The 25,511-nt window shown below is 47.8% G+C and overlaps 1 protein-coding gene across 12 annotated transcripts in view; it reads left to right on the top strand.

The window, feature by feature from the left end:
- LOC101947078 (lethal(3)malignant brain tumor-like protein 4) overlaps positions 1-25,511 on the top strand; it is a 76,019-nt gene that overhangs the window by 45,299 nt on the left and 5,209 nt on the right. For 7 of the 12 annotated variants that reach the window (XM_024105842.3, XM_008168907.4, XM_042857337.2 and 4 more), the window contains 7 exons: positions 940-1,054; positions 1,152-1,251; positions 2,909-3,073; positions 5,816-5,950; positions 6,369-6,430; positions 12,405-12,571; positions 21,198-21,260. In XM_024105842.3, coding sequence (XP_023961610.1) covers positions 940-1,054; positions 1,152-1,251; positions 2,909-3,073; positions 5,816-5,950; positions 6,369-6,430; positions 12,405-12,571; positions 21,198-21,260 — 807 coding nt within the window. Of the gene's footprint in view, positions 1-939; positions 1,055-1,151; positions 1,252-2,908; positions 3,074-4,283; positions 4,699-5,815; positions 5,951-6,368; positions 6,431-12,404; positions 12,572-13,452; positions 15,905-15,942; positions 17,364-19,576; positions 21,261-25,511 lie in introns of those variants that run through there. The other 5 variants (XR_010594657.1, XR_006176118.2, XM_042857335.2 and 2 more) reach the window with 5 other exon arrangements.

Below are 25,511 nucleotides of genomic sequence, written 5' to 3' on the forward strand. Positions count from 1 at the left end.
TGGGCCACTTCACCTTGAATGGTCTCTTATAATATGTGTTAACTACTTATGCTAAACAATCTGTTCCACTTTGTATTTAGCTGTGACGCTCTGGCTTAGCCTACGCTATCAATTTATGTCGGTATAACTTCATCACTCAAGGGTGTAGATTTTCCACACCCTGAGCAATGTAACTATACTGACTAATCCGCAGTGTAGACAACACTATGTTGATGGGAGGGCTTCTCCTATTGACATAGCTACTGCCTCTCGGGGACGTAGAGTATCTATGCCTCCTGTCTTCACTAAGCCCTACTGCAGCACAGCTCCACTGGTACAGCTGTGCCTCTGCAACGCTATAAGAGTAGACAAGCTCTCTGAGTACCTTGCCCAGATCTGGAGGAGAGCTCTGTGTAGCTTAAAAGCTCGTCTCTTTCACCAACAGAAGTTGGCCCAATAAAAGATATTACCTAACCCATCTTGTCTTTCTAATATCCTGAGACCAACATGGCTACACCCACGCTGCAAACAGAAAGTTCTAGTTATTCAGTGCAAAAACTGTACTAACTCATTTTCCATAACAGCATTTTTGGATTCCTAGAGTGCAAACCAATTAAATAAGCAAATGAGCTTGCAAATATTAAGCCCGAAGATAAGATGTGACTAAGTAGCCACGTGTCCTGTGCGTTGTTGAGGGCCCGAAGGTTTGACTGTGTCACCAGAATCTTGTTCTTTGTAACTACAGATGCAGGGCTCCGGAAAACAGTAGTTACATTGACCAGGTCAGAGGGAGGATTGTGTGACATACAGCATGGAAAGTTGCCACCCCAAAGGAAATTTTTATGAAAAATTGAGCAAGTTAAAACAGCCAGGGGAGGGGCTAAAATGTAAGCTGAGTCCTAACCTTAACTCTCTCCCTCACTGCTGGTGTGGTCTGTACTTGTTTGGCTTCCCTTTTAGATACATTTTGACGGTTGGGACCACAGCTATGATTTCTGGGTCGACGCAGACAGCCCTGACATTCACCCTGTGGGCTGGTGTGCAAAAACCGGACACACCCTGCAGCTCCCGCTAGGTGAGGGGGATGAAGTCATGCCATTGCGTTACATTTTTCTTGTCTTGCCTAATCTTCAAGTGCAAAAAATATATTGTTTAACTATTTTCATTACTAGGTGCTGCTGATATGATGGGAGTAGCAGGGCAGGGGTGTCCTACCCCCGGCTGCCAGGGTATTGGTCATGTCAGGGGACCCCGATATGGAACACATTATACGTACGTGCACCTGGGCTGTAAGGGATAATTTTCAAAGCTTGACACAAGCGTTTTAGCTGCCTGACTCTTATTGTCCATGGGAACAGTACAACTCTATCCCCTTGCACTGCATGGGTCTTGTTATTCTGTAGATACTGTCATGTCTTTGGTTGCAGCTCCCTCTTGTGTCTAACTGGACTGCTTGACTATCCGTTCAGCTTGCACTGTTGGTATCGGAAACTAGATTGTATTTCAGTGGGACGATGATTTCTACCACCCACTGCCATTAACGTTGTTCCTTTTTATAAAATAACATACCTGAAAGCAACACCCAAGATTTAAGGGAGAGGGAGCATGGTGGAGTTGTTAGTGTTTTGCTCGGCTACTGCTTATTAGGGGAGGAATAGCTCAGTGGTTTGAGCATTGGCCTACTAAACCCAGGGTTGTGAGTTCAATCCTTGAAGGGGCTACTTAGGGATCTGGGGCAAAAGCAGTACTGGGTCCTCCTAGTGAAGGCAGGGGGACTGGACTTAATGACCTTTCAAGGTCCCTTCCAGTTCTAGGAGACAGGATATCTCCATTTCCTGAGGGAGCTTGGAGGAATCAAACTCTCTGTTGTCTTAATTTTCTTCCTCTGTAAAATGGGATCATACTTGCCTACCTCACATAAGGGTTGCAAGGCTTAGATACTTATTGTCTATAATAATAATACCTCATTTTTATGTGGAGTAAAATGCTCTAAAATTCTCAGATAGAATGGGCAATAGAGGTGCAAAACATTGCGTGAATTTCTGCACAAGCCAGGAGGCTAATGGAGAACAGCTATTGTTAAGCAGTCGGTGCTGTCTAGTAGATAGAGCCCAGCACTGTGAATCATGTGATCTTGGTTTCTAATCTTGGCTCTGTCACGGGCACTCTGTAACTTAGTTTCTCTATCTCTAAAATTGGGCTAATAATACCTAGATCCCAGAGCAGTTTTGAGCCTTCATTTATTATTATTTGTAAAGCTGTTCCCGACAGAGTAGTAGAGTGGGCATACGCCATAGTGGAGAGGGACTGCCAATGGAGGGCTTACCCTGTACTTCCACTTTAACTTTTCTTGTGAGGAAACTCACTCTTTTGTACTTTCGACATTGCAGTTTCACTTTGCTTGTCGGATCAGCTCACCTTGATGCTCCCTTTGTCTCCTCCTCCTACAAGAGATCTGGTGCCTGGGTTTGTGCTGCTCTGTGCCTGAAACACCCTCTCTTGACCCTGTGCTCCATGTAGCCTTACTCTCCTCTTTCAAATCCTTCCTCAAAACTCTCCTTTTGTCTAGTTGTCCATCACTGACCTCTGCTCTGGGCCAGATTCTGCTCTCATTTACATTGGTGTCAGCCCGTTGAAGTCACCTGTGCAACTCGGAGCAGAACCCCCTTGGCAGGTCCTCCTCTGGTCTACCTTCCCTCTTCCATGCCCCCCTGCACGCCCCTACTGCCAATTGCACATGTCTGGCAAGCAGCTGCTAAACAGACTGTCTGCTCCTCAGGGGTCTTCTGCCCACATGCTTTCCCTTGCTCTGTTCCCCCAAACGGCTGCACTTTCCTGGGCTTGTTGGTGCATGCATCCCTGATTTGGGCCGGGTGGGCATGGAAGGGCTAGATGAGGCTGTAGTAGAATGTCTTTGTTTTCAACACAGGTTAGTTGGCTGCCCGTATTCCGAAGTTAACCTCAACAGAGAAAGCTCATTACAGGATCGCCTCAGTGGGGAGAGGCCTTCACCCAGCAACAGTGTCCAGAAGCCCAAGAGACCAGAGACTCCTGCTCCATTCATAGACCCACAGGAGGACTCTCCACAGCCCAGGTGAGGCTGGCTGTATTGTTGACCAGAGCTCTGCTCTGCTGATACCCAGTGTCTGCATTATCTCACAAGACTGAAAGACGGGCGTTAACAGGATAGCAGTTAAAGCACTGGATTCATCTCTCCTCTTTATACCTGTGACAAAGAGCAGGAGTCACCAGACAGCGGTGTGGAAGGCAGATGTATCAGCCCTAGAATGGTAAAGGCCCTTTTCCCCAGGAGCTGAAATGAGGTTACCTCAGGTCAACTAGGCTCGAGTAAGGGCTGCTGATGACCTTTAAAAAACCTCTTTTCTGGTGAGAGGGTGAGGAGAGATGGGAGACAAGCTGCAGCAATGAGAAAAGGCTTCTTCTGGATGGAAGGCTCCTCTCCTCCCTGCAAGGGAAGCAACCCCCCAATGGACTGTTTGGGGAAGGGCTGGCACCTAACATAACAAGGCAACACCCCCAAGAGGAGGCAGGGGGAGAGATTCCCTTTTTGTGTTATGAAGTTGTTTCTTTTTGTTTGGCTGAAAAGCACTCCTGGGGCCTATCCTGAGGCTCACCTTGTAAATATTGAAGAGTAAAAGCTCTCTGGAGCGGGACTGATTTACTCCAGGCCTCCCACCACCAGAGGGGGGAATGCTGAGCTCTGCGAGGTGAAGCAGGTGTCTTGCCACAGTACCATTAACCCTCGCCCTGCACAGTCCCAATATGGGGCACTGCACTTGTACACTCTTTACATGCTCTAAATAGGTTTCTTTCCTCCTTTATCCTGTTGCTCTGGTCAAATTCCAGTAAGGAAATTACATTCTATTCTAGTGCCATAAATATTTCCCTTGCCCTTTCAACTGGATATAGGCTTTTTCTTTACTACTTGTCCTGAAACGCTCAAGCAGGGTTGCTGTGTGCTGTTAAACCACTGCAGCATTCCACCCTGGAGGTGGCTGCATTTCAGGGGCAGAAGAAATGATTTCTCATCATCATGAAGTGCTTTGGGAGCCTTTATGACGGTGCTTTATGAATGCAGTTGCTGTGGGAGTTGAGTATCATTCAGGAAAATCTGTGTATCAACCCCGTGGCTGCAAGAGTCAACCGAAACATATTACTGGTTAGAGCTGGGAACTAAGGGATTAATTGCCTAGGCTATATCTATGCTACAGAATTAAGTCGACCTATGTTAGGTCGACTTACAGCCACCGCAGTAATTATTGCTGTTTTTCCTGTCCACACAGCCCTCCTTCTGTCAGTGGTGTGCATCCTCACCAGGAGCACTTGCACCGACTTAAAGGAGACAGTGTGGGGGGCTCACAGCCCACTCCACTCCACCCCACTCAGTTTCAAAACAGGGACCCTACCAGCAGTGAACATTCACGGCTCCGACTGTCAGCCCCCCCTGACAGCCAACAGGTGATGCAAGTACCACAGTGACTATACAGACACTGCGTCACCCGAACTACATCAACCCAAGTTTTACGCCTCTCCTCAAGGTGCATAACGGGCAAGTTACAGTGGCAGGAGGAACACTCTGGTGCAGGGGTCAGCAACCTATGGCACGCGTGCCAAAGGCAGCACGTGAGCTGATTTACTGTGGCACGCTGCTGCCAGCTTGGGGTCGCCGCCGCCGGCCCCTCTCAGCCCGCTGCTGGCCTGGATGGACGGAATCCCTGGCCGGCAGCGGGCTGAGCAGGGCCAGCGGCCAGGATCCGGGCTGAGCAGGGGCCAGCGGACAGAACCCCAGACCAGCAGTGTGCTGAGCAGGGCCGGCGGACGGGACCCCAGCTGGCAGGGGCCGGTGGGCGGAACCCCAGACCGGCCTCTGTAAATGTAAAATGTATGACTGGCACGCGAAACCTTAAATTACTGCGAATAAATGAAGACTTGGCACACCACTTCTGAAAGGTTGCCGACCCCTGCTGTAGTGTGTACACTTACATAGTTAGGTCAACTTCAGCTGCCTTACGTCGATTTGTAGTGTAGACATGCCCCTAGATTCCTGTAGAGCCAGAACTGCAGATCTCAGCAGTTTGCTTCAGTTGTGCTATTTATTGGGGGGGGGGTTGTCTTTTTGATTAAATGTTAATGTTCTGTCTGCTTTGCGTGGAGGTTAAAAATCCCTGGACGTGTTTAGCAGGGAGTGCAATCCCTCCAGTGCAATGTATTTGGCCAAATGTCTCTTCCCCTCCCAGCACTGTTCTGTGTCCCCCGTTGCCAGCCTCATTCCCAAGGTGGCTGCGTTTCAGTGGTGCTGTTTGTAGAAAGATTGTACGGAGCTGTGGGACCCTTGTGGGAAAACAGGCAGGATAGAAATGTAATATACTGTTGTTTTAAACAATTCATTTCCTGCTAGTGAGAGGTTTGAGTTTCCTAGTGCAAATCTTCTCCCTTGCTTCTGCTTCTCCCTTGCCTTGCACATCTGCTGCAGCTCCGTTTATGCACCAAACTTAGCCATGAAAACTTATTTAAATATTATCCAAAGGTATCAAGGTTTAAAGCTCTTGATGCACCAGAACTGATGCTTCCATGGTCCCTTCCTGCTGCTGAGATGCGAGCCTGGGCTAGCGAGGGATGGTTTCTCTCACATCGTCTCCCTGCATCAGTGCTAAGAAGAAAAGTGCTGTGCATCACTAACCAGGGGGTGGGAGTGTACGGTTTAAACCACGAAGTGGTGCTTAGAAGTTATTTTCACGTACAAGTCAAACAACATCCAGCATTCCCGGAGGAGTGGAATGTATGAGTTAATTAGCTTCAATTATTGTCTCGCTAGAAAATCTTCCATGCAAGATAGCGAAAGATCGGGTCGAAGCAGCGTCCACAGTCTGTCAGAGCAGTCTGAAAACAGTCAAGAGAAGCATTGGATTGAAGAGGAATCATCTGCAGATACCCTCGCCAAACCAAAAAAGTAAGTGAGACTTTGCAGCGTGTTTCAGTGCACTAGTGGGTAAGTGTCCCACAACAGCAGCTATACCTGAAATGGGGAAGGGAGCAGTTGCTCTGTGGAGCAGCCAGTTTGTCCAGAGGTTTGCAGTTTGTATAGTGAGATGGTGAGGTCCCATTTACATTTCTCCACATTTGGGGGAGGATTTCTTTCCTTTGTCTGCAATGGATCCAAATCTGCATCTCCTCCTGTGAATTTAGCAGCATGGCACTACCCAAGAGATGTCTGGTGATGGGTGGAGGGAGAATAGGGGATGTGATTGCCAGTTCTAAGGAGGAAAGTTCTTGGGTTTTGTAACAATCCCATTAACACTCATTGCAGAAAAACAATTTGTCTCTATTGTTTGTTTTGTTACTTTTACATAACTGATTTATGCTTTCAGGGTTGGGTGCTCGCATGCCTATAGAAAGCTCCAGCTAGTGAAACAGGAATACGAAGGGAAAGGTTGGTTGATTTTGTGTGTGTGTTTTAGGTAAAGAAACCATCAAACTATTTGGTACTTCACAGCTTTTGAATCTTTAGTACTTCACTCTGGTGACCATTGCATTTTAGCTGCAGGCACTTATCTCACGTGTGTGCTACAGTCCAAATCACTCCCCTCCTCACACAAATGTATTAAAGCAAATGTTAAGGGCTCTTAGAGGTATCAGATTCAATGCCCTAGAGTTACACCCTTCTTCACAGCTGCTGCCCAGGAAGCAGGAAGGCAAGTTAGCCGACCTCTGACACTGTCCCACTGATGGACCCTCACCCCTCTTATGGAGAAACTAGTTTCTAAGGGTGAGGGGGGTTTCATTCTCCATTCACTCCTTGACCTCTCTGCTGAGATGGCTTTATGGTAAACACGTGTCCACTAGAAGCTGGACTAAGAGTCACTGGCTGCTTTCCCATGGATCCCATCAGACAGGCATCACACGGTAGCAGTTTTGAATCCTGATTTTTTTTTTCTTTAGGCTTTTAAAATTTTTCTAGTTTTCAGAAAATAAGAGAGAGGCCACAACAGAGCAAGGGAGGGAATATGGAGTTTTTCCTCTGGCAAGTTGTGGGTCAGTTTTTAAAGAAAAGGTTCTTACTGGTTGTACTTCCGCAAACTGCATGTTTAACTTACAGATTTACTATAAAAAGCCAGTTCAGATAACCACGCAGACCTAGCGTTTAGCAGGATTTAACATTGTAGTAAGGTCCCAGTAAAAAATCACTAAACAGGCAGATGCCTTACTATTTCTTATTTTTACCTGGTGCTCGTCACTATGATCAGTCGTATATGCCCCTGCCAGCCAGAAGTGACTCTGGCTGTCTAGGGAACATCCATCTGTTCCAGTTAAGTTCAGCTTAGACACAGGACCGGTGCTTCCACTAGGCGACCCTAGGCGGTTGCCTAGGGTGGCAGGATTTGGGGGGCGGCATTTTGCCACCCTCGGCAGAAATTCAGCGGTCCTTCTGCTCCGGGTCTTTGGCGGAAATTCGGCGGCGGGTCCTTCACTCACTCCGGGACCCGCCGCCGAATGCTCAGAGTAGGAGCATTGCCACCTAAGGCGGCAAAAACCCTGGCGCCGCTCCTGCTTAGACAGAATCATAGACAACAGAGATGGACAGAGCTATTAAGTTATTTACTGTCATGCATTGACCTACCGGTGCCTGATAGTGTCTTATTCAGGGCTTTGTTCTGTCTGACTTTAAAACAATGGAGCTGTCACAGTCACTAGGCAAACTGCACCTGCAACCCCCCTGGTCTGGTCTTGTGCATCTTTTCTCGGGCCTTCAATCATCACTTGGCTCCAGGTGGACTCATACAATTCTCTCGCTCTCAGACCAGATCTTGGGTTGCAAAGCCCTGTGTATTAACCATGATTATCTCATTATGTCCGACTTAAGCTCAGACCCTGCCATTCTGTTTCCCTCAGGGAGCAATAACCCTGGTTAATACAGTGACCTCCTGGCCTCCTTAAAGCAAAGTACTGTTTATTTAGAACAAAAGCCTTTCAGACTGTACGCATGTCTAACTGACACCTTGTCTACCCATCTTCCTCATGGCATGGGGACCCAGATAGGACCAGCTCCCATCTCCCCCCCACACACACACACCCCTCAGCTTGTCTCCCTGTCTGAGCTACTGACACGTAGCCCCTCTCTCTTCTCCTCCTGAAAATTTTTTTTTAACTGTTTAGTGTTCTTTTGATCTCCACCCTCCTAGCTTTGGCCAAAACAAGGCTTGCAGTGTGTTAGAGACAGATTACAAGGTCCTTGACGCGAATAGCTCGCCCTATTGTCTTCCAAGTGTGTACTTGAGGCTGCTTACCAACATCTGTGTTGTGGTTTTCCTGTTTGCTCTTTCTACAGCCTCCTATTTTAGGCTGTGTCTACACTACTGACTTACAGAGGCAGGAGAGAGCTCTCCCTGCTGGCATAATTAAACCACCCCCAATATGTCGGCAGGGGAGCCTCTCCCACTGACACAGTGCTGGCCTCACCAGCACTTTTGCCAGTGAAACTTATGTCATTTGGGGGCGGGGGGGTGTTTTTTCACACCCCTGACTGACAGAAGTTTTACCAACAAAAGCGGTAACGTAGACAAAGCCTGAGTTAGATCACTACATTCACACAGGACAGTCTGATCACATGTCAGTTAGATCTCATTGACCGAGTCACTTACAATGTTCATCCTATTATTGTGTATCAGGATTCCTAGATTGACAGCTTCTCATCCAGCAGAGGGGCTTCCGCCACTTCCTCTTCAAATGTGAAATAACCTCCCTCCACCACAGTTAGGAATTTTCCCCACAACGTTCACTTAAAACACAGAAATCTTAATTCTGATTATTCCTAGTTATTACCCCATCCCTCAGTGGTATTTATAACACCTCACATACACATGCAGACTTTTTAGCAGACACACACACATTTACCTTACCCTCCCCTGCTCCAAAGATAAACAAAAGGTATTGTATGAAGGATAAACACTGGTGAACACTGGGGCAAAACCACCCAAATTAGAGGAATGGAGGGGACTGAAGGAGAAAAGGGACAAGAAGGGAACCAAACGGGCCACATGAAATAACAGTGATGAACAACATTGAAAGAAGACCAAACAAGAAAAAATTTGTCAGTAAAATCGAGTATTGTGAATAAATCTGAGGAACTTCCAAATCTTTTATGAGCATTTGAGTGAGGAGGGGTTTTTAAACTCTGAATAGGTAATTTTCTGCCTTTTAAAATATATATAGCTTGACATATGACATGTATCTTACGGTCATGGAAGTCAGAGATGGTGCGGGCAGAAGGGGTAAACCCCCTGGTGGCCAATACAGGATTTCTCCCTAAATATAGCCTCTGCTTTGCCCTGTCTAGTTTTAAAATAATCCAAAATATAGTGCTTTCACTATGTCTCCCTTTTAGGATGTTATCCCACAGTCCCTTGAGAGAGGAATAGTTGTGACTATTTATAGTTTCCTCCCTCCACACCCCAAAAAGGACATAAACCAGCTCCTGTTTTATATTTTGGGATGGTTGCTTCCTGTAGCATATTCTGTCTTGTGGGGTGTTTTTCTTACTTTTATTATTTTCTCATATATGGAGAGAGATTCTAAGCACTGCCTGACCTGACTTTATTTTTGTCTCTTTCCCCTTTTGATTTCTGTATCTAATAATGAAGAGTGCATTGACGCTCTGCTGGACTAAGGTCTACTTCCTGTGCCGCTTTCCCATGGTCTGATGAGGATACTGCTGGTCTTGGAAACTTGCCTTTTCTTCTTTGCAACTTTGGTTTTTTTCCATTGGAGCTTTTCTTCCGGTGCTCCATCTTTTAGTGGTTTTATTTTCTTGCCCCTGCCTTCCCCCCCCCCCCCCCCAGTGGATTTCATAGAATCGTGGAAATGTAGGGCTGAAAGGGTCCTCAAGAGGTCATCTAGTCCAGCGATTCTCAACCAGGGGTGTTGGGCCCCCTGTGGAGCCCCAAGTAGGTTTCAGGGGGTCCTCCAAGCAGGGCTGGCATTAGACTGGCTGGAGCCCAGGACAGAAAGTCCAAGCTGCTCTGTGCGGTGCTGAAGCTTGGGGCCCCGAGCGCCGCCACCCAGGGCTGAAGCCGAAGCCTCAGCAACTTAGCTTTGTGGGGCTTCCTGTGGCCCTGCTTGCTACCCCTGATTGCCAGCCCTGGCTTTTAGATGCCGAAAAACAGTTGTTGTGGCACAGGTGGGCTGTGGAATTTTTATAGCATGTTGTAGAGGGCTCGGGGCGGGGAAGATTGAGAACCCCTGATCTACTCCACCCCCCCCGCCCCCCACAGTGAGGCCAGATTAAACATGCCTAGACCAACTCTAGTTGGTGTTTGTCAAACCCAGGGGTGGGCAAACTACGGCCCAGGGGCCACATCCGGCCCTTCAGATGTTTTAATCCAGTCCTCGAGCTTCCGCCAGGGAGGGGGGCCAGGGCTTGCCTGGCTCTGTGCTGTGGCTCCATGTGGCTCCCAGAAGCAGCAGCATGTCTCCCCGCTGGCTCCTACGTAGGGGCAGCCAGGGGGCTCCGCATGCTGCCCCCGCCCCGAGTGCCGCCCCCGCAGCTCCTATTGGCCAGGAACCGCGGCGCATTTGGACAGGGCAGCGTGCGGAGCCCCCTGGCTGCCCCTACGCGTAGGAGCCAGAGAGGGGACATGCCGCTGCTTCCGGGAGCTGCTTGAGGTAAGCACCGCCCGGAGCCTGCACCCCTGACCATCTCCTCAGTCCCAACCCCCTGCCCTAGCCCTGATCTCCCTCCTGCCCTCTGAGCCCCTCAGCCTCACCCCAGAGCCCACACCCCCAGCTGGAGCCCTCGCCTCCTCCCCCAACCTCCTGGCCCAGTCCAGAGCTCCTTCCCACACCCTGAACTCCTAATTTCTTGCCCCACCCCAGAGCCCTCAGCCCCTCCCACACCCCAATCCCCAATTTCATGAGCATTCATGGCCCGCCATACAATTTCCAAACCCAGATGTGGCCCTTGGGCCAAAAAGTTTGCCCACCCCTGGTCTGACTTGTTCTTATAATCCTCCAAGGATGGGGATTCCGCAAACTCCCTAGGTAACCTGCACTTGTACAGCCCTGCTCTGGGACGTACTTGAGCCGCTAGCTGTGCTGGTGCTACCCAGCTTCACTGCTATTGTTATTGGAGCTAGCTAGATCAAAGCTAGCTTGGGTACACTTCCCTCTGACTGCAGTGTAGACATACCCTCAGTCCGTTTTCTACCGGAACATCACCAACCGCCACCACAACGAGCACCAATCGGTAGTCTCAGTAGAAAGGCCAATACTGTACCTAAATGGCCCATGGAGTCTGCAGTTCCTTCTCACCCCTATCTATGGGTGGCCCTCCAGAATAAGGGTGAAGTACATTGCCAGGGCAATGTGGGGCAAGCTGCACCTCTTCTCTGGATAAAGTCTGCAGGACTTTAATCACAAGAGCCATCCCAGCACTTTTCAGTGGCCCTAGAGGGGTGACAAGGGAAGAAACTGTATCTTTGTTATAAGAAGAACAGGAGGACTTGTGGCACCTTAGAGACTAACAAATTTATTAGAGCATAAGCTTTCGTGGACTACAGCCCACTTCTGAAACCTATCTTTGTTATATGCTTTTATTTTTTGCCAGTAAAGTAGCAAAGCATAATTCTTTGTTGCCACATGGTGGCACCATTAACCTTGACCATAATCTTACATGAAGTATTCCAAGGTTTAGAAATGCTTCCCTTTTGTATTGGTGAGGGGAGGAGAGGGGACAGTAAACATTAACCATTATAACCCAGAGGAACGTGTTCTATGTTGTTCCATCCTTTGCATCAGTTCCCATTGTATAACCAGACAAATCCCTTTAGGACCATGACTCTGCACTTATCAAGTGAGCTCATGGGGGGGGGCAGGCGGGGGAGTGATTTTTTTTTTAAGCCTCACTCTCATTTGACAAATGGAGCGCAATATTGGTGTCTGGAGGTAACCTAGAGCATTACTGGCTTTGGAGTCTCTTGTGGGGGAGGGAGTTGGTCCAGGCCATCATCTGGCATGCGTCGCACTGTTACGGGCTGTGAACTGGAATGGTGCCATTTATTTCCAGCCAAAGAGGCTGTTACCAGAACTCCTCCACCTTGTCAATAAAACGCTGCAAACATCGTCTGTGTTAGCAGCAGGACGTCATTTTGCCTAGAAACAGCTAACGATCACGTCGCCAGCCTGGCAGCCTTGCTTTTGGTTTTTTCCTTCCCTTCTTTGGGGGCATGCTCAGAGTGCAGTGTGCCATGGAATAGCAGTCTGTGCTCCTGCCCCACCTTTCTCCCCTTTCAAAGTGTTACACCACACACACACACACACACACACACACACACACTTTTTTCTTTTTTTTTGGTATTGCTTCAAATTGAGGACTGACTACTGACTCTGACTCCTCTTGTTTCTGTTTCCAGACACAGAATTCACTCTGCAGCAGGCCCTCCATCAGTCTGTCTTCATGCCCTCCCTGTCCTCCAGCCCGACCCACCGCCTCCATCTCTGCTGGGAGCAGCACTGCAGGCTGCTGCCGGAGGTTTCGGGCCTCACTGCCAGGAGCGTGGCCAAATGGACCGTGGAAGAGGTGAGTGCCGTGCATCTGCCTTTTCTGCTTGTTCTGCTTGATGGAATCTCGGGTCACTCCTTTTTTCTCTAGTGCTGATTGGAAGACATCTTTTTTTCCTCCCCTCTGTAGGCAGTGGTTTAACTGTTTACTTTGCAGTGATGGCTCATGCAGGGAAATTCCTGACTCAGTCAAAAGTTTTTACCTTGAGCCCCTGAAAAAATTCTGTATTAACCCCCTACTGTCCAACCATGTGTGTTTCCCTGATTATGGATCTGTTTCCCGCGGCTTAGTCCGGACCCTTTTCGTTCTCAGGCCTGAAACAAAATGCTGACAGTGGACGCTGGCTTCCTCTGCTCTGTTCCTCCCCTGACTCTGCTGTTGACTCACTTTACATTGCAGATAAGAGTAAAATTGTGCTGTGCATGCTTGGAGGCCTCCTTCCTTCCTCTCCCTGCCTGTCTCACATGCAGAACCAAACCGGCCACAGTAAGACCTGATTTCTGAGAGGCAGCAGTCCTGCTGTCAGAGATACATTTTTGCAGTCCTAGCTTACGAGATGCAGTGCTTGTAAATAAGATGTGTCCCCTGCAGTTAGGTGGTCTCTGATAAAGCATGTCTGCTGCTGTGTGCTACGTAGCTCTCCTTGCTTGGACGCCTGGGGCATTGGTTAGAATTGCACCACCAGCTCTGAAGTGTCAGAGGCTTGACTCCTGGAGCGTGATGGCTGGCCTGCTCATGCAGGAGGAAACCTGTGGTAATGTGGGTTGTGAGGTGAAAAAGTCTTGCAAAGAAAAAATAAAGTTGGTGACCTTTTTTGCTACTTTATGATTCATAGAGAGGCTTCACAGATTTTCAAACAAGTGTTTTTTCCCTCCTGCCTTTTACACTGTGAAAATCAGATCTCAACTTGTCTCTTTATGCTGGTGGATTCGTCAGAAGACTGGAGACTAGAGGGATTAGGACATCACAAGAGTCTGTAACCTGAGCAATTGTGACAGGGTGGGTTCCTTAGTCCGATTGTTTAAAACTGAGGGGTTCTCTTTGGTTTTGTGAAAACTTGTTTGAATTCAATTCACAACTAACTTTCAAGAGACAAATCTCTCTGTAGAAGATTCACCATCCCTGTGTCCTGCTTTTCAGAGCTGAGAAAACTTCCACTTCAGTTTTCCAGTAGATCATCCGGCAAAACCAGGGAGGACAAAAATTGTAACACCTGATACTGCTAATGTGAATAGAACAAGTGGAACGTGATTTTTCTTTTGGACAAAATGTTGAGGCTGTTTCATAAAAGAGCAGAGTGGGGCACAAGCCAAAAAATGTGTCCTTTGTGAGGACAGGGATGAGGCAGGGGCAGTATGGATGCTGAGCACTGAACATCAGAATACACTAAACTATGCTTGTCTGTGCTACAGTCTTTGCTACATGTTATGACAGTGACCACCAGGGATTTGGAGGAGGAGGTCAGTTACAGCAACACCAGAGACTTTCTAAGGGCTATTGTATTCATTTTGATAGAATATATGGGCCCAGAGAGTTAAAGGTGTTAACATAAACCAGTCACTATCCAACATTAAATGGTGTTAGAAATTTATTGATTGAACCACACAAAAGGAAAAGAATCAAAACGAGGTAAAGAGCCCTGAAACAGAAATTGATTATTTATGCAAAACAAACTTAATCAAAACCTATCAAAGTCCGTTTTTGGAGATAGTGAATATTGGTTAGTCTCGTATTCAGTTAACCAGTCCTTCTGGGTGAGGAAATAAACTTAGTTCTGCTATTTAATTCTGAATTGGGAATGATAGTTGCTTTCCTCCTTTAGACAAAAGAGGCAGACGCAGAAGGGAGAGGATAGTGGGGATGGGGGAAATGCAGCTGTTGTTGCTGTTCTCAGGGTACGGGCGCCTGGTCAGTTACAGACAGATATTTTGGGCTGGAAGGTTGGTCATAACAGCCGTTGTTCTGGACCTGGCTCAGCACGCCAGTCAGGGCCAAAGTCTGGTTGGTCTGGTCTGGTCCCTCTCCTTCACTGGCCCTTCTCCGGCTGAGCAGAGCTGCAATGGCTGGCTCATCTCCCCGTGCGGGTGCTGTGCAGTACGGTTCATTTCAGGATCAGGTGAAAAGCTTAGAAGGAGAGAGACGGGGGCAGAAAGGGAGCACGTAAGGCAGGATGTCACCTGTATCAGGTTGGGATCCTCGCTGGTGCAGTAATGATAAACAGACCTCCCCACGGGAGTATCTAGGTCGAGAGTCCCGGCAACAATCCTGCTGCTGCAACTGCACTGATAGTGTTAAAAAAAAAAAGTTTGCTTTTGTTTCCCCCCCACACACACACCCCACCCCCCCTAAAAAGTCTTTTTTAACAGCTCCAAAAAGATAGTGGGTGTAATAATCCCTCCTCTTGTTATTTTGTCCACCAATTAGGCCTCGTTTCTGACACTCCAATTTTGGTTAATTGATTTCTGCTCCTCTTAACACAGTCCTTGGAGTGGTGTCAGTGGATCCTTTCTGTTTAAATGAACGTCGTCTGTCTGCCTCCTTCTCACAGCTTTTCCTAAACAGTTTTATGTAACAGATCATTGTGACACTTCATGAACGTTGACCCACTTTTCACCAGTAGGGCTAACAATTAAAATAGGCCTACTTGGCCTTAATTGTTACACCAGGGCATATCAGCTTTTGTCCTAAGTATCAGTAAAAGGATCCAATCTTGCAGAATTCCCCTGGAGTCAATGAGATGCCCATGAAAGAAGCACTTGGAGAACCAGGACGTACAATGTAATATAGGCCTGTGAAGAAGGTAAAGACAGAGGACTTCCTGGGTTTTAGTGGGCACGAACTAGAGCTGGTCTCTTGAAACCTGGACTTGTAACACCTTCCTGCCAGGCAGTCGTTGGTCAGTGATTGGTGCCAGGTGCCTCTGAACTCTGAAAATTCTCCTTTAGTCTGAAACTAAAGATCTGTTTAATTTACAAAACCCACATTAAAGAAAAATAATTTATTTTAATCTCTAAGGTCTGAGAGCCGCTGAAATGAATGACCAGCAGTAATCTGAGACACCCAAGTAAAGGCTTGTTGTCAATAATACTGACCAATCAAAAAGAGCTGTCATTTGAATGAGGGCTTGTTATTTATTGAACGCTTCCTGTCATGTTTTCAAAGAGTAGTTAGATGGTAGGGTTGGGAGGGTCGAGTCCCAGGGATATATTAATATATAACAGAGCTTGAATTGCTCATTAATTAATCCCATATGAGATGTTAATACTGAAGGCTGTGGGAGATTGTCCTTGTGCAAGCTGTATGTGGATTATAAAGCTCTTGTTAATACTAGCTCCTATTTGCATATTTTCACATGGTCTTGTCACTCCTACTTTGATATGTTATTACAGGGAGGCCGCATGCTGGCTTAGACTCCAGCATCCCACTACCTTCAAAATTGTTATCAGGTGTAAGAATAGAATCTATGCAAGAGGGAGTATCAATCAAAGGAAAGGGGTACTTAAGATGCCAGAATTATGGAGACTTCAATATCCTACCTCAAATCTAAGACCTCATTGCAACCCTTATGGAAGAAGCCCTATAGAATTTCATGATATTGAGGATGTGTGACATTCCCCTGGTGTTCTCTGGATCGGTGATCTGGTAGGCCACTCCAGTCCTCAACTTTGGGAGCCAGCCTTACCCTGCTCTGCTGTGAGAACCCCCACTCCCGGGCTGTTCACGCACAGCCTCTGGCATGTAAGCTGCTCCCAGCTACGTGAGTGGGCACTTTTGGCCAGCCGCTGCTTGGATTGTGCAACCGAACGACACCAGCCAATATCTCCCGTCCCAGACACAACCTTAGGAACCTCCATCTTGCAGTGTCCAGTTATGCCCACTGGACGCTACAAGCCTATATGAGTTCATCAATTTAACAAAGAAATTGATATGTACCAGGCTTGTTATCCCAAGGAGAGTCTCTGACACACTTCAAACAAAACGCACTGCTTCAGGTAGAATAAACAAACAAATTTATTAACTACAAACGATAGATTTTAAGTGATAAGTCAAAGCACAACAAGTCAGATTTGGTCAAATGAAATAAAAGCAAAACGCATTCTAAGCTGACCTTAACACTTTCATTGCCCTTACAAACTTAGATGTTTCCGACCACAGGCAGGCTGGTTACCCTTCAGCCAGGCTCTCCCCTTTGATCAATGCTTCAGTCACTTGTAGGGTGACCAGACATCCCGATTTTATCGGGACTGTCTCGATATTTGCTTCTTTGTCCCGTGTCCCCACCAATGTTTGGTCGGGACACTGGACAAACAAGAAATTTTGCCCTCCGCTCTGGCACTCGCAGCCCTCCGCCCCTTCCTTCCCCCATTGGCTCCCTCCCCAAATCCCCACCCTGGCCCCGCCTCTTCCCCAACCACGCACCGTTCCTCCTCCCTCCCAGGCTTGCAGCTGCATGGCGGCGCAAGCCTGGAGGGAGGGGGTAGCGGCGCCTGGATTCTGGAGCTGGTGAGTCAGCTCCGGCACCCAAGCACCGGGCAGGCAAAGGGGGGCTGGCAAGGGAGAGAGCTCCCCAGACAGCTTTGAGCTCCCCGCCGTGCCAGAGGGCTCCTGCCCGGGCCGCTGCACACCAGGGCCGGGAGCGCAGCCTAAAGGCTGCTCCAGCCCTGCAGACAATGGGGCAGCGCGGTGGGTCCGGGCGGGGGCAGTGCGGAGCGGGCAGGGGCTGGGTGGGCGGCGCGGGGGCATGGGCCGAATCCCCGCTACTGCCGGGGAGCCCCATGCCTCTCCCTCCCGCTCGCGGCTGCGGCTCCTTTCCGGCGGGACGCGCCCCCCGGCGCACCCCGGGCACATGCGGCGCGCGTCCAGCGGCTCCTTCCCGGCAGGAGGGAGACTATGCGCAGGGGACGCGCACCACATGTGGCCGGGGCGGCAGGAGGCGCGTCCCACTGGGAAGGAGCCGCAGCCGCGAGTGGGAGGTAAAAACTGCCTTTTGGCGACAAAACAGCAAAAGCGTACACACTACGATGGGACTTTTGTCTCGAAAAATGCCCAGCTTTGGCGACAAAAAACTTCCACCCCACGAAAGACTTTTGTTTTTTCCCCTCCCTTTATTGTCGACAAAGAGCCAGTGTAAACACTGCTGATGGTTTCGTCCACAGAACTGGCTTCCACCAGTATCCCACAATGCCTGCCCTGATTGCTCTGCTCAGTGTTTTGATTTCTGCTGCCCTGCAGGCATGCGCCCCTCCCCTTTCAAAGCTCCGGGAAGGATCTGTGCGCGGCTCCCTTTGGGGAACAAACAGAGCAAATCATTGGAATGCTCCTGTTCTGCCCGGCACTAGGAACACAGCAGCAGGCCGACTGCTGTCATGGGGGAGGGGGACAGACGGCTTTGCCATTCCTCAGCAGGGAGAGCTCACAGAGCTGCTTTCGGCAGCTGAGGGGGCTGTGGGAGAACTCATGCAGCGATCAGCTCGTCCTTCCCACAACGCTGCACTGTGGGATACGTCCCCACGGTGCATTGCTCACCCTGTCGACGATGGTGTCCCCAGTGTGGACATGATCTGTCGACAGAGGGAGCAAGTATGAACTCCCTTTGGTGATTTTTTGTTTTGTCGACTTTTGGGGGGCGACATAAGTTTTGTCAACAAAACTTGGTAGTGTAGACAAGCCCCAAGGGAAGGGGGGTGACTCACTCGAGAGTCCAACAGATCCTTTGTTGCTGCCTAGGCCAGTGTCCTTTGTTCCTGTGAGGCTGGGCTGGGTTTGTCCCATCCATGCCCTGATGAGGTGTGAACTGCCCCTCTGTTCCTGAAGAGTTTTTGCCTGGGCTTGTTTTAAGCCATGAGGACACATTTTTCAGCCTCATAACTATATACATGAAATTACAACCTATAACATAGAGAATTTTTTCACTTGACCAGAGCTCAGTGCATCAAGAGCCTTCCGAAGACACCCGACATGACAAACTTTGCACTGGACACCACACAATCATATTATAAGGATGAACATGGGGGTGCAGGGTGTTCCCCCGAGGTACAGAGCGTCACAGGATGTTCTCTAGAAATTACTCTAAAACCTATGGATCAGATCTCCTGTTTCCCTCCCCAGCATGCAGAGCCACAGGTGGGGACTTTTCCCCTGGGCATCTCTGTCATGTCCTCGCAGAGATCACCACACAGCATATGGGGGGCTCTGTGGCTTTCCCTGTGGGAAGGGCAGGTTGTGGTTTACCATCCCACAGGAAAAGCCCTAAAGCCCACCCACAAATCTGATGATCCCTGGAGATCTGCAGGAGGCCAGAGGTATCCTCTATCTCCAAATCAACTCTGGTCACTGACAGCCCCCACTGGGTCCCTGGCACCGTAGCTTCCCCCCAGTCTCATTCTTGGCCATACATCATTGCTTCCCTTGCTCCCTACTCCCATGCAGCCCCGGACAGTGCAGAGCACCCTCTGATGGGCCAGAGGTTGGGGAAGGATGTTGGCATGAAGCACCTGGGCCCTTCTTCCTCTTGGAGGTGGAGAGATCTACTGAGGAGGACCCCCATCCATATGTGGATGGAGTGCTAATGCATGACCAGGCGTAGGATCTTAGACAATGAGAGCCTTTGAACCTCCTATTACTGTATTCTAACAGGTCTCACAGCATGTGATTCAGACAGGTTTCCCTACCCCACCAGTATCCAGGATCTGGTTCCCGTTCCAGGGAGCTGCTCTCTTGCAGTTCTTCTCTGGCCCCTGACAGTCACCTAACAGCTGACTTTTATTATGTTCGGGGGTAGCCACTTGATTAACCCTAGCTCCCGTTCCCAGTTTGTCTGCTAGCCCCTTAAACATCTGTTTTCTTAAAGGGCCCATGTCATGGAACAGGGTTGGCTGGCTCTGGCCCCCACTGCCCTTTAAAGCAGGAGACAGACCACCCTGTTACGTGTACTAGAACATGTAGGACACATTTTTCTATTAAATTCTGTAGCACAATTCAGAAACCTATAGAAAGGTCTTCATTTTTGTTTAAATTCTACAGGACTTTTCCATGGGGGAAACCAAGGAGAAATTACCTCTGCAAACAACCTAGGCTGCTGGATTCACATCTCACCATTCAGAAACCCCAGATTTCCGATTTGTATAAAGTTACCATTTTTTGTGTGGATCCTCTGAAACAGAGCTCTCCCTGCTGGCCCGGCAATAGTAGTTAAACCCTGGGCCTGATCCTAATGGGGCTGGGCACCTACAGTTCCAATGAAATCAATGGGAGTTTTCTGTAAACAGAAGGAACCCTGTTTGCTTCGTTTCTTTATAGTTTCATGGGAGTGAGAGAGAAGAATTAATGTTTGCTAAATTCAGAAACAGTAGAATCAGTAGGAGAAGGCATTTTGAATCCTTTTTTTTTTTTTTTAGGAGAGGATGAGGTTGGGCAATCAGGAGTTAAAAAGGAGAGAGGAAATAGGATTTGACAGTGTCCCTTTTAAGGCTTGTCCATTTGTATTGGTGGGAGAAATATCACATCTATACCAACTCAAGTGAACATGCCTTCTGAAATAGAGCTATTCCCTGTAGGAAACATCCAATTAGGAAGAGCTGTTTGAACAGATTATGCTTTGATATACAAATCTTCCATGAACCATGGAAGTTAGAGACTGAAACAACACACATAAAGTCATCTAGTCTATTTCTTCTTCTCTGTCATCCCCGATATAGTGCACTGTGTAGTCCAGTTTTAAATAACCTAACTCACGGGGCTTTCACCACATCCCTGGGGAGACTATTCCACAGTCGAACACATCTCACCATTAGAAAGTTTTTCCTGCTACCAGGGCCGGCTCCAGGCACCAGCCCAGCAAGCAAGTGCTTGGGGCGGCCAAGGGGAAGGGGTGGCACCTCGGGCAATTCGGCGGTGGGTCCCTCGATCCCTCTCAGAGGGAAGGACCTGCTGCCGAATTGCCGCTGAAGAAGAAAGCGGCACGGTGGAGCTGCCGCCGATCACGATCGCGGCTTTTTTCTTTTTTTTTTTTTTCCTGCTGCTTGGGGCGGCAAAAGACCTGGAGCTGGCCCTGCCTGCTACTCAACGCAAAATTCACTGTTCTTCATTTAATCCCATTGGTCCTAGTTATACTCCCTTGCTTCACCATAACCAAATGGTAGTTCCTTTCTCTCGCTAGTGCTTCCACTTTTCACATGTGTGTAAACTGTTGTTCCCCTTCCTCAGGCAAGTCAGACATATTTAGTAGTCTAAATCTTGCCTCTTAAAGGGACGCTGTCAACTCATTTAAATTAGCTTAATTTCCAAAAGTTCCATTTTCTGACAGAGCTCCCTCTAAATCGTACCTCCTGGTTGATTGATTGATTAATTTGTAAATCTTTAAAAATAATGTCAATGTTTGTAAGGGCTTTTTCAGCAGGGGAGAAACTGGCTGACTCTCCATGGGAGAGCGTGGAATTGACTATGAGCACCATGCTGTCAGATGCACAGAGGAGACAAACTGAAAAAGAGACTTTTGTTATCCTCACTTTCAGCTATAGACATTTCAGATATCTTTTGTAACTAGAATAGGTAGAACATATTAAGATGGAAATATGGTTTCTGAGTTGATGGTGTCCCATTAATCTCTCTGTGTTAACGGCATTATTTCCACTGTTTATTTTAGGTGGCTAGCTTTGTCCAGCGTTTACCGGGCTGTAAGGAACAAGCTTCAGTATTCAGGGAAGAGGTAAGAAAAGCCTGATTAAGTGTTATTCGGTAGCACTGCCCGCTGTGTGCTCTTGCATTTCTAGTGAGTTGGAGTCATGGTGCCTAGCTAAGCGATGATTTCTGCTTATGAAAGAGAATGTGGCACTTCTGGGGAGCTGCAGCATCCTAGTCAAATTCCAGCGCGAGTAAAACTTTAAAACTGGAGGGTGAATTTAAACTTGCAAAGTTTATTTTTCAGGTCCTGTCTTGGACTGTTATGTAGTGTAGTGCACTGCAATGCAATGGAGATCTCATCTGCTCCTTCAAGTGATGGGATATGCCTACGGCTACATTTTAGTTATGGATATTTTTAGTAAAAGTCATGGACAAGTCATGGGCAATAAACAAAAATTTACAGCCTGTGACCTAAGACTTGGGCCAGGGTTGCTCTCTGGGGGGGTGGTCCAGAGGCACCATGAGTGCTGGGGGGTGTCCCAGGATCTCTGATACTGAGGGGGAGGTGGGCGGTGCACAGCCCGGGACCCCCGGGCTGGCAGACTCCCTACCTGGCTCCACGCAGCTCCCTGGAAGCAGCCGGCATGTCCCTGCAGCTCCTAGGGGGAGGGAAGGCCAGGGGGACTCCGCACGCCACCCCCGCCACATGCGCCATCTCCACAGCTCCCATTGGCCGGGAAGCACAGCCAATGGGAGCTGCGGGGGTGGTGCCTGTAGGCAGGGGCAGTGCGCAGAGCCCCCTGGCCCCTTTGCTTAGGAGCTGCAGGGACATGCCGGCTGCTCCCGGGAGATCCTCCTCCCCCAGCCTCCCCGAGGTAAGTGCTTCCCCTATCTCAGTCCTGAGCCCCCTCCCCCATCCAAACTGCTGCTAATCCAGGGGCTGCCCGGCTCAGGCAGACCCTGGGCCAGCTGTACCAGCCACTGCAGAAGTCACAGAAAGTCACGGAATCTGTGGCGTCCGTGACCTCCATGATAGACATGCAGCCTTAGGTATGTCTGCTTTTGTTAGTGAGGTTGGCAACCTGGGGATTCTCTTAGGGATCGCGGGCTCTTCCTGGATTCCTAGGCAGCAACAACGGATGAGACTTTTTTGAATCTGCAGCTGTTTAGGAAGTTGTAGGCTTTCCTCTTGGATGCAAATCTGGCCACAATTTTCCCTGCCTTTGTCACTCCCAAGTTGGATTCCTGCACTGCACTCTACCTGGCCTTTGAACACCACTCAAAAACCTCAGCTACTGCAGAACCTGGCCGTCTGCTTACTCAGCACATTTTCTCTAATGAATCATACCTTTGCTCTCTGGACTCTACTGGCTTCCAATTACATTTCCAGGTGCAACTCAGGGTGTACTTAACACTCCTTTGATCAGCTTGCTTATTCGTGCTTCCCTTTTGTGCCATCAGTGTGTTGTCTATTTCAATTGTACCTTCTTGAGGATAGGGACTATATCTTCTCTATGTTCTGCAAGGCACTTAGCATGTACTTGGGTTCCGAATAAATAATAGTACACAGCGCTCATTGTAATGGGCATATTTTTAATAAATCCAGAAATACATAAATGATTTCACCCCTGAGATGGCTGCATTTCAGTGGCAGGCAAATGGAAGTCATGCTCATAGTTCTGTATATTGGTCCATATTTTCATTCTGTAAAACAGTTTGAGGCTTTCAGAAAGTACTGTACCGAAGGTAATATTACAGTGGAACACTGTTTAACTAAATAGAGTGGGGGACATGGACAGAAATGGGGGACTTTCCAATGTAACTGAGCACAGGGAAATAACCCGATTCCTGACAAAGTGTGTAGATAAATGAGATTCTCCTGGTAAATCTACTAATAAATCCACCATTCAAACTTTTGATATCGTGTAGTTAGAGCTAATTTCATTCCCAGCATAGCCACTTCCTATTTCACCTCTTGCCTCCAGCAGTCCAGAGCCCTGCTAAGCACCAGTCCCTAACCTTGGCATGAAGGGGTTCATGTATTTTCAGACTCGTATTCAAACTAAATTGTCAGGTCGAAATTAAAACCCTTTTAATAAAGGGCTGAGCTTAAGCCAGAATCTGGCAAGTATTCAGGTGTGACTGACAGAACCTCTGAATTCCACTAGAATAATCCGTTAGCTGTAATCAGGCCTGTAACTGCATTCTGTTTAGGTAAATAAACCCCGTGCAGGCTTTGGGGAGGAGAGGAAGTTGATGCTTTATTTTCTTATTGAGCTATCTTAGCACGAAAGAGAACGAATCGTGCAAAGAATTTTAGAAAGAAGCCAAGCAGGATGGAACAAAGTGACACATAGTATATCATAGGCATTGTTATTACATTTGCGTCTGGGACTAATTCAGCAGTGGTCTCTCTAAAATAAAATGACTTAGAAAGTAACAGGATCAGTGTGAAGCTGTAATAATTGTATCAGACCCAAAATATCATGCTGAAATATACGACCGCTTTGCAGCACACTTTTTAGATCCATTTGGTTTTATTTAAGCAGCTCTCTGTTTATTTCTAGGAATCTCATCACAGCTGTCCTGTACCTGAGCATCTTACAAACATTCATGAATTAAGTTGTGCGACCCCCTAGGAGTTAGGGAGCATTGCTAACATTCCCATGTTACAGTTGCAGATACTGAGGCACAGAGAGGTTAAGTGACTCACATAAGATCGCGCAGTGTTTTTATGAATAGAGGAATAGAAATAAGATCTGGCTCCCAGTTCATAGAATCATAGAATCTCAGGGTTGGAAGGGACCTCAGGAGGTATCTAGTCCAACCCCCTGCTCAAAGCAGGACCAATCCCCAACTAAATCATCCCAGCCAGGGCTTTGTCAAGCCTGACCTTAAAATCCCCAGTTCTTTGCCTTGCCCACATGACTGTCCAGTGTAATTAGACAGACCCACACTATTCAGCCAATTGTTAAAATCAATAGATTTCCAGTTAGAAAAAAATCCTAGGGATGTAAGAATTGTCATCCTGGATCAGAAATGTGCCATCCCTAGTCCAGGACCCTATTTCTGACATTGGCCAATGCCAGATGCTGCAGAACCCTGTAATGGACATCTGTGGAGTAGTTTGCTGTCGCAGGGTGGTCCCCCAGAGAGTCCTTTCAGGCCTTAATCACAGACCACAACCACTCCAGGTTTCCTTCACCACTGTGCTTTATCATGTTCTTTCAGCAGGCTACAGCCTATAGTGTTTTATTTACATGTACACCTCTACCCCGATATAACATGTCCTCGGGAGCCAAAAAATCTTACTGCATTACAGGTGAAACCGCGTTATATGGAACTTGCTTTGATCCACCGGAGGGCTGCTTTACCGCGTTATATCCAAATTTGTGTTATATCGGGTCGCCTTATATCAGGGTAGAGGTGTATTTGCATTCCATAGCCAGCTTCCTTGCAGCCAGTCCTGCCTTCCTTCAGACTCCCTCCTCTCTTGCACTTCCTTCCTATCAGTGTGTACAGTCCCACCTGCTAGGGCTGCTTCCCTTTCCATTAGCCCTTCAGCTGTAGCTCTACTCAGTTAATTGACACCCTCTGTCAACTACTTGTCGTCCAATTAGGTCCCAGTGAATACCAAATAATATAATACCGGTGGGTATCAGAGTGACAGGATGTTGTTAGACTCAGCACACCTTGTCACACTTGCCTATAACAGAAATGCCTTTCTAGCCTCTATCAGTTAATATTTGGCTTATGCCCTGAAGCACTAGGGGTCTATAGGAATTATAACTTTATCTTTTCTAGGGTAACTGTGAATGTTCTTGTTAATCCATGTAAATGTCTACTCCCTTTTTAAAAAAAATTTGCTAAGGTCTGAGACTCAGAGATACCTGGTGGCAGTGAGTTCCACAGCTTAAATATGTATTTTGTAAAAACATAAGAAGAGGGTTACCTTAATCAGTTTTAAATGTGCTTCCTTTCAGTTTAACTGGATTTCCCTTGCACTTGTATTACGAAGGAGGGTAAATAGGAGCAGACACTTTTATCTTCACAGTACCATGCACTGTTTTATATACCTCTCTTGTTTCTCCTTCCTAAACAAAACAATCTCATTTTGTGCCTTTGAAACTGATTTTTCATGAATCTATTTTGTTTTCTGCTTACGTGGGCAGAATTGTAGTTCTGAAAATAATCAAACTTTTAAATCACAGGAAACTGTTTCTCAGCTATGAGATTTCAGCATCTGTGACCAAAGCATTCATGCAAATCTGCAGGTCAAAGATCCCTCGCCTTTAAGTTTTGCCCTGAACAGTTTTAATGGGACTCCAAGAAGCTC

The sequence above is a fragment of the Chrysemys picta genome, chromosome 23, assembly GCF_011386835.1.
Source record: "Chrysemys picta bellii isolate R12L10 chromosome 23, ASM1138683v2, whole genome shotgun sequence".
NCBI classification, from domain to species: Eukaryota; Metazoa; Chordata; order Testudines; family Emydidae; genus Chrysemys; species Chrysemys picta.